The sequence below is a fragment of the Oryzias latipes genome, chromosome 5 (genome assembly GCF_002234675.1).
Source record: "Oryzias latipes chromosome 5, ASM223467v1".
Taxonomy (NCBI): domain Eukaryota; kingdom Metazoa; phylum Chordata; class Actinopteri; order Beloniformes; family Adrianichthyidae; genus Oryzias; species Oryzias latipes.
This window is the reverse complement of record NC_019863.2, coordinates 21,749,217-21,757,962: the sequence shown is the minus strand read 5'-3', so window position 1 is coordinate 21,757,962 and position 8,746 is coordinate 21,749,217. Positions and strand designations below refer to the sequence as shown.

Here is an 8,746-nt window from a genome sequence, read left to right as displayed (position 1 = left end):
GCTGCTTTCACTGCAAACATCCCTGTGCGTAGCTTTGAAAAGATATTTCAAAATTCTGGCCTTGGATCCACAAAAGGTATTGCCAGGGAGGCCAGGGAGGAAGAAGGAAGTAGTACGATACGAAATTTTTCTGAAATAATCCCTGGCCAGCTTTAGTGTTTTTGAGTTCTTTGTTTCGGGTTGTGAATGACGCAGGGTCATTGCTGTGTCAAAGTTTACCTTGTTTTCTTTTTTAGAAGATTGAGTGAGTCATTTCTGAATGGAGGGTGGGTTTATAAAAACCCTCGCCAGTCCCCAGCAGTTTGGAGGCCACTTTGCTCGCCGCTCTGTTCACGGATGCACACGCGGACGGGTCCATCAGCGTCCCTGCTTTGCACGCCGGAGGGCTCCGGAACTCAAACCTTCACCATGAAGTCCTTCTACCCCCTGCTCTTCTTCTTGCTGCTGGTTTCTCGTGGATCTTCAGCTGTCATCACAGGGGTGAGTGCACGCCAACAGGCAACACGTTGGTTTCTGTTCAAGCGCCTCAAAAAACCTGGAGCATAAAAACTCAACTGCAGAATTTTCTCCATAGTGTACCTTATTGGTCAAAGTATTAGATGTGTAATCACTGCAATAAATACAAATTAAAAAAGGAAACAGTTTCTTTAGGAAATATCAGTAAATACTGATAGTTTTTATCTTGTTATGCTCTTTGATATGTATACCGTTTCATACTGACAGATCAGTCTACTCTGATCAAAACGCAGAGATGCATCATCAGCGTCCGTCTCTCCAAATCATAGCCAATGTCACTCACATTCTGACCTTAAGTCACCCCCAGGACCAGTCGTTCAAAGTCAGTGCAGGGTTTTTCAATTCCCGTCTTGGAAGTCTTTATTGCAATTGCAGGGGCAATTAAATTGGAGGTGGTCAACCAGCATCAACGCACAGGGCAATAAAATACAAGAACATTCAAGATCACACAGTAGTAGGTTAAAAACAGAAAATAAATATAAAGTGTAGCATCCAGATACTCTGTTCCCTATCAGCAGATGGATGATCAAAGGGTGTTTAGAGTCTGTAAAGCTCAGGGGAAGTATTTGTTAGGGAGTATGGAAATGTGTAATCTGACCTGTAGCAACGTCCTGGGGGCTGCAGGTCAAATAGGTGGTGGGTGGGGTTGCAGAGGACCGCTGCAGTTATTTTTTGGCAGCATAATTTCCAAATGGTCTCAGGGGGCTGCCCACCCTAAACACAGTACCAAAAGTATTCAGGATGTCGCATGCGAGTGAATTGGGTTGAGAATGTTTTTTTCGTGTATTTGTGTATTTTTTTGTGTATTTTATGTTCAGGCCTGTGTGAGGGACTCTCAGTGTGGAGGAGGGATGTGTTGCGCCGTCAGCTTGTGGATCCCCAGCTTGCGAATGTGCACCCCCATGGGGCAGGAGGGAGACAACTGCCATCCACTGAGCCACAAGGTGAGGGTCTCTCTTAAACATGAATTTCCCTCCCTCCCTCCATACCATTTTTAGGGTAACTGCATTGCTGGAGCCTATCCCTGCTATCCCAGTCCATTGCAGACCCAAACATGAAAAAAATTTTTTTTTTAAAGCAATCCCATGTACAGTAGCTCAGTGTTCCCCAATATTTTGAATGCCACGGGCCGGTTTGATGTCATTCAAAGTTTACACGGACCAGTATTTAAGACGTGCCAAACAATTGATGTAGCTACGATGAAGGAGGAACAGAGACCTGACAAAACGTACTTTGAACTTTTATTTTGACACGCATGACATCGTACATCGCACAGGTGTGATCATCCTCTCCCCTTCCCACACTCATGGTGCAAAAAAGAGTACTGTCTGTTAAATGTAGCTTTCTTTTTGTGGAATTCGAAGGCTCCTTTTCTGTCTCCTGGCTGGCTGTTTTCCTCTTGGCAAAGAAACTTTCCAAAGACGTTTGTTTTTTACTCATTTTGGTAGCTCCTGGGTTTTATTCTTGCGGTAACCTATCACCAACCGAGAAGAGCGCCTTGGCCTGCGACGATTGTAACAGAGAATCGTTACAATCGTTACATCTATCAAATTCCAAAATAAATAAAACGGAAGTAATGTCAGTTATTTATTCTTTCTGTGCGGTCCGGTACCAAATGACCCACGGGCCGGTACCGGTCCCCATCGGCCCGGGGTCAATCGGGACCGCTGCTTTAGCTCATAAAAACACGACACGCTTCGTAGAAATGATCTGTTAGATTCTAACCTGTTGCAGAAGGTTGTCATGGCAACCAGGCTAAGTTGAGCAATTTCCGTTAAAAAAAGTTAAGAGAAATATATTCCCCATATATTTCTTTTAAATTTTTTGAAAATCACAGCCTGTTTTTCATAGTCAGATAAAAAAGTTTATCCACGTGTAGAGCGTCATGACATTACAGTAAAATGTCCTTTTCAATGTTATTTGTAAAGTTGACTCAAAGGATCATAACTACAGACTAATCCTGTGCCCAATTTATCAACAAACAATTTAGAGTTATGAAAGTGTTACTTTTATTTAACTATTTTTTGTGTGCCAACCACTCAAAAATAGTGTTTGTAAACCTTTATTCATATAATGTTTAAGACCCGGACAAGTATGTTAACCCTTTAACACCAGAGCTTTATCTTCAGTGTTGACATTCTTTTGAAAACAGTAACTCTTAAACTGTTTACACAATAAATATGATTCAAGTGGATTCTGAAGCAGAGAAGAGCAGCCTTAAGGCCCGTACACACCGGGACGAATATTCGCCAGCCTTTTTTTAACACGTTTTTTGTGTTCACACCCAGGCGATTTTCACTGACGATGAGCCGAGCGAACATGCAATTTCATTCCCTGACATTAAATGGCGCTTAATGTAAAACAGAAATACTCCTGTACACAAGGTGGTGCTGCGCAACTTTACGCTTCTTAAAGTCGCTTTTCACTCAGAAGAAGAGAGAAGTATTTACGCGCTTCTCAGAATCATACAAAGAAAACATGAATATTTCAAGCACCAGTAGCTCCAGCTCCAGTTCCAGCGATGAAGAAATTATTGTTCTGTTGAATGATGAAAGACGCCGGAAAAGACGCTGATTTTGGGTACATCACATAGTTACGAGAAGAGAAGAACATGGGGAGTTTTATCGACTGGTACAAGAGCTGAAAATGTATCATGAGCGTTTTCGGGGATATTTTAGAATGTCCGTCATTATTTCTTTGCGGCAGTGTAGATGCTACTTGGCGTCTATCTTCTTCGCTGGTATGTGCTCAGAAAGGCAGTTTTGTGTTTGAGCGCCCCCAAGTTGTGCTTTACTGTAACTTCAGAAGCTCCAGACACGTGTGCAAAAGCGCCATTCTCATTGGTCGTATAGTTTTTGACGCGGCGCGTCAAACCAAAAAAAAGAACCCGAGGCGTTTTTAAAAAAATGACGCTTTGACGCGTGGCGTTTTTTGCATCGGTGTGCACACTCACATTGGTGCCCTTTGTTTAGTCACGAGGTGTTAAACGTTGGCAAGTATCGGGCGCGAAATTCGTCCCGGTGTGTACGGGCCTTTACACTGATAATAAGCAGCACTTTACTGTAGCGAAGTGCTTACACAATCAATGTAAATCTGAGGATTCTGTCGCTGAGAGAAGCAGCTTTGTGTCGTCATGCAACACTTTGTTTGTGAAGTGTTGCATATCGATGCAAAAGCAGCTTTTCTCCACATCAGAATCAGCTGACTCACGTCAATCCTGTAAAGAGTCTGAGCTACGATATGAGCTACGATATAGGGTGTCCCCAACAAAATCTCTGGTGTTAAAGGGTTACTTAAAGTCACCTCCTGCTTCTTTATAATTCACTTGGAAATTGAAATAATTTTTAATATTTGGAATATTGGCAAAAAACTCCAAACATGTTTATTTTTATTGCCTCATCTGCTAAAGTTGGTAAAATGAGTTTAATCACCGCAAGTTTAAGGTTTTTATTCCTTGTGCTTTGGTGGTGGCGAATGCTTCGACTTCTAATTCAAAATGATGACTTGAGGAGGTTTTCATGCTTCTTTTGACTTTAAAAACAAACAAGGTTAAAATTTTCCAAAAGCCACCAAAGGCGAGACAATCACCAAACTTCAGTGCAGCAATAAATCCATCATTTCAAAGAAAAACAAGATGTGTGGAAAACGTTTATCATATTTTCGGCACCTAGGGTGAAACGGATTATAGGCGCAACATCAATTAATGGTCTATGTTCAAACTTATATCATGCCTTATATCATACATAAGGCGCATCAATCTATAAGACAAAAGTGAGACAAAAGAGTCAGAGATAAGTTCTTCAAGTACAGTGCAGATAAGTACAGTGGCGTGTACTTCTCAAAATCCCTCCAACTTTAGCAAACATAACCAGAATGAGTCTATATATATGTAAGGTGCTCTGGATCATGAGGTGCACTGATGGTTGGGGGGGGGGGGGATATCAAGGGTCTTAACTGTATTTTTTAATGCGGAAAACACAGTACTACGAAATAATCCATTTGTGGCCAGGACTTTACTGGATCTGTTTTGTGAGAAAAAAATGTAAAACTTCATACTAATTTTGTTATGATTTTCTACCTGTAGGTTCCTTTCTTTGGGAAAAGACTCCATCATACCTGCCCATGCCTGCCTAACCTGTCATGCGTTCCTGTAGAAGAGGGCAACTCTAAATGTCTCTCTCCATACAAGTATCCCGACTACTTCCTCTGAAGAACACCGCTTTAGTCCACCTGTACCTCAACCGTTTACTCCTTCTCCATAGAAAACTGTTTATTTGGTTTAAATAGTAACTTTGAAGTATGGAAGCGTACTGCATTCATTTGAAAAATGGGTAATCTTTGTTTTAATTTTTGGCTGAAAACTAAAAAAAAGGCGTATAGAAAATCCGAAAAAATTATATTAAATAGTTAGAAATTTAAAAAAAAAAAACCCTTCATAAATCATTAAAGTAATATCTTGAAAAACAGACTGGGTGCCACAAAGTTAGCCACGCCCACAACTGGTCACCTCTACAGCTTTGTGCCCAACACTGTCATCGGGATTGCCTCACAAACAATAATAAATAGTTCACAAGGTCAATATCGTGAACTCCTAGACAAAACGGACACGGATCATGTTTATGACATGGATACATTGTGGTTTTTCAACTTTTAATTGCAGGTAATCTTTTGAACAAAAGAAAACCCTTGTTTTTTTGTTTTTGTTTTTTAATACAGAAAAATTAGAACAAAGATCCCCTTTTTATTTATTTATTTTTTAATTGAATGCATTTTGTTTCCATATTGAAGAGATATATTATGAATCTTTATGATGCCTCTGTCTAAATTAAACCAGATGTTTCAAGAAAAATTTCATTTTTCTTTCATAGACATATTAACCAGTTTCACATCTAAAAAAATTGATTCACTTGTTAAGAAATTGATATTTTTAAGCTCCAAAATGAGTATAAACCAGAATACCCACCTAAATACTATTGTTATACATAAATGTAATGATTTTACTTCATGCTTTCAAAGCTTATTTCATCTGAATAAGTCTAATGAAGAGAGTGCCAGGAGGGTGTGTGATGAAAGTATCTGAAACCACTCAACCTTCAGTTGAAAATGTGTTTTTGGCTTTTGTACAAAATAAGTAAGACTTTACCTTGGCTTGTATTGAATTGTGTAAAGAGCATAAATTGTCAAACACTTGACAGGGAAAATGAAATTTCTATAATGGCCTTAATATAACTGCTAATGGTATCCTTGGTCTGACATCAATCCATCTTTTATTCTCGTTTCATCCTGTGTAGGGTCAGGAGGGTTGCTGGAGCTTATCCTGTAGGGGGATGGCAGGATATACACTGGACAGTTTGCCAGTTCATTGCAGGGCCACACACAGAAACACTGACTCCATAAAAATAACCCCTTTCAGAGAGACCACTCAACTTTTAAAGCACGCTTTTGAAATGTGGGAGAAAAATAAAACATGCATTCAGGCTGTGTGCAAGGGATGCACACGGTAGGCTGTTATAGTCGTTTCCCCCTTCCCGTCCCTGTTGCTGAGAGCTCAGAGCGGGGAGCTTGTGGCCCGCCCATTGTATTTGTGCAACACAATTACAAATGACATTTTTTCATCTGGTCCTGATTCACAACGATTTGAAAAAAGAAATATTTGAGCTTAATTTCTTAACACGTCCTCCATCATGAGAAAAATGCCACACGTTTTAAAAACACAAATTCATCAAAGTGGGTTCTTAAAACTTTTGTAAAATATTCAAACACCAGATTACTTCTACCAGAATCAGATGTGAAGGGAGAACGAAGAAGAACATGAATCTGTTCATCTTCTGAACCCGTTTTGTCCTTTTTGAGGTCACGCGTCTGCCGGAGCCCATCGCGGCCGCTCATGGACGAGCTGCCAGCCTGTCGAAGGGCCACAAATCACACACCCACTCACATTCACACCTGGAAAACTTTGAGAAACCAATAAACCTATGGAGCATGTTTTTGGAAGCCGGAGTACCCGGACAAAACCCATGCATGCACGGGGAGAACATGCAAACCCCACACAGAAAGGTTGATGTTCTGTTTCAGGTCCCCCACCTGGGACTTAAACCAGGGGCCTTCTTGCTGTGAGGTAAGAGCGCTGACCACTGCGCCACCGTGCAGCCCCTACATGAACCTATATACGCCATATAAGAGGCCAAAAGATACTTTCATAAAGCAATTAAAAACAAAACTGAACCCATTTAACTTATTTTATTTTAAATAAGACACTTTTCAACAAAAAAGGATAATGCTGGTGATGTTCTATTAAGACTGCGATAAAAATTCACTTCTGCCACTGAAGAACAGTTCAGAACCACTTTCCCTGTATAAGTCAACCAAAAAATATTGAGAATAGAAGCAAAGGAGGTTTTTATATTTTATTTTAATATCCAAGCGTCTCCTGAGCGGATGTTTTTGTGGAAGCAGCACAAGGGTAATTTGAGACTGGACCAATCACACAAGGCAAAGCAAACAAAAAAAACTAACGTTGTTTATTCAGTCTAACAACAAGAGTGGAGGAGTTTGGGGTGTGGAGCTCCACAAACATCAGATAACGAATGGATTTATTTACCTCTAAAGTCGCTGAGTCATGCTCATCTCTATCGGCCATTATGAAGAAATAAACCTACTGTTGAAGTTCCTGTTTGGCCTTATGGTAACAGGAAGTTACAAGTAAACATAAAACCAGAACAGCAATAAAGACACATTTGCTCAACTTGGTTCACCATATTGGTAATATAGATCAGTGTTTTTCAACCAGTGTGCCACGGCACACTAGTGTGCCGTGGGAGATGGTCAAGTGTGCCGTGAGAAATTGCCCTCATTAACTGATCTAAAAGCAATTACCATCTCCAGGAAATCAGCTCTTTGTTCATCCAAACAAGCCCTGATAAAACACTGAGAAGTTAAGAATATGAAATATCATAAAATTATTTTTTCTTTGTGTTTATATGATTCTATTAAAGACATTTTGATAAGAATAACAGGATACCGCGATTTAGCTGCAGCTATAACTGTGTAAGGAAAAGTCCCGCCCCTTTAACTGTCTCCACCAATCATTCTTGAAGACTTAATCACATGTCATCAGTCTGACCAATCAGAAGTGGTTAAAGTATTCACTTCCTTGTTTCGATTTAGCGCAAAAAAGTCTCCCTGTTCTAACAAAAATACCAGCTAAAGCTCGTCTTTAGCGGTGTAGCTTTCCACAGAATCTGGTATCAGACTGGAACAAGTGAACAAAACCATGAAGCTCAAAGATGCTGGTCTTTCTGCGGTCGGCGGATTACGGGCACAATGAGTCTCTCCTCTTAACGTCTTAAAACAACGAACACACATCAAACAGTTTTTGAATCTTTTGACTCAATTTTTAATACATCTTTTAGAAAAAACAGCTGCAGCTTCCAGCGTTTTCTGCAACAAATATCACAAAAATGCATGTGAGATTGCAGAGTGGCTGTAGATCAATACAGACTGAGCTTTTTCTTTTTTTTTATTTATCTATGTTTTTGGATGCTGGTGTGCCGCGGGATTTTTGTCAATTCAATTCAATTCAATTCAATTTTATTTGTATAGCCCAAAATCACAACAACAGTCGTCTCGATGGGCTTCGAAGTAAAACATTAAATCAAAAGGATCACGAATACAAAGAGTTCAATAGAAAAATACTAAAATGAACTAACAAACTGACTAAGCTATACTGGCATCCCTGCCCTTAGACCCCCCTTCGCGGTAAGGAAAAACTCCCAAAAAAACCGGATTCCGGAAAAAACGAAGAAACCTCAGGGGTGCCCACATGAAGGAGGGATCCTCCCCCAGGACGGACAGGCGATTTACCAGAAATCTTAGAGAAGAATTAACTTATCTAAATCTACAACTACATATATAAAAGTCCAGCAGACGAGCTTCATCCAGCCGTGGTTATCGGGACAGTCAAAGGCGCGAGTCGAGCCGGAGACAGGAACCACAGCCAGGTGTAGGAGCAGGAGCAGAGACGAGGTACTCGGTCAGGTACAGAGCAGAGACGAGCCAGAGATGAGCCAGAGGCAGGATCCACAGCCAGGTGTAGGAGCAGGAGCAAAGGCGAGGTAAACGGTCAGGAACTGGAGCACGGATGAGCCAACTGGAGTCTGGAAGCACTCCCACTCCCCAGGAGGGGAGAGGAAAAGAGGGACAATACATGAATCGCACTGCACCAAACAGA

General features: G+C 40.8%; 1 protein-coding gene across 1 annotated transcript; it reads left to right on the top strand.

The window, feature by feature from the left end:
- Positions 1–241: 241 nt before the first annotated feature.
- On the top strand, positions 242–5,745 carry prok2 (prokineticin 2). The gene is made up of 3 exons (XM_023954661.1): positions 242–480; positions 1,335–1,460; positions 4,601–5,745. The coding sequence occupies exons 1-3, from the start codon at positions 337–339 to the stop codon at positions 4,724–4,726; spliced, it is 396 nt and encodes a 131-aa protein (XP_023810429.1). The 5' UTR covers positions 242–336; the 3' UTR covers positions 4,727–5,745.
- Positions 5,746–8,746: the final 3,001 nt, after the last annotated feature.

What these genes read in the sequence shown, in the direction of transcription:
- prok2 (XM_023954661.1), top strand. Translation starts at nt 337, where the DNA reads ATGCACACGCGGACGGGTCCATCAGCGTCCCTGCTTTGCACGCCGGAG. An exon ending in CTTCAGCTGTCATCACAGGG is followed by an intron (nt 481 to 1,334) that starts GTGAGTGCACGC and finishes TTTTATGTTCAG; the next exon opens with GCCTGTGTGAGGGACTCTCA. An exon ending in GCCATCCACTGAGCCACAAG is followed by an intron (nt 1,461 to 4,600) that starts GTGAGGGTCTCT and finishes TTCTACCTGTAG; the next exon opens with GTTCCTTTCTTTGGGAAAAG.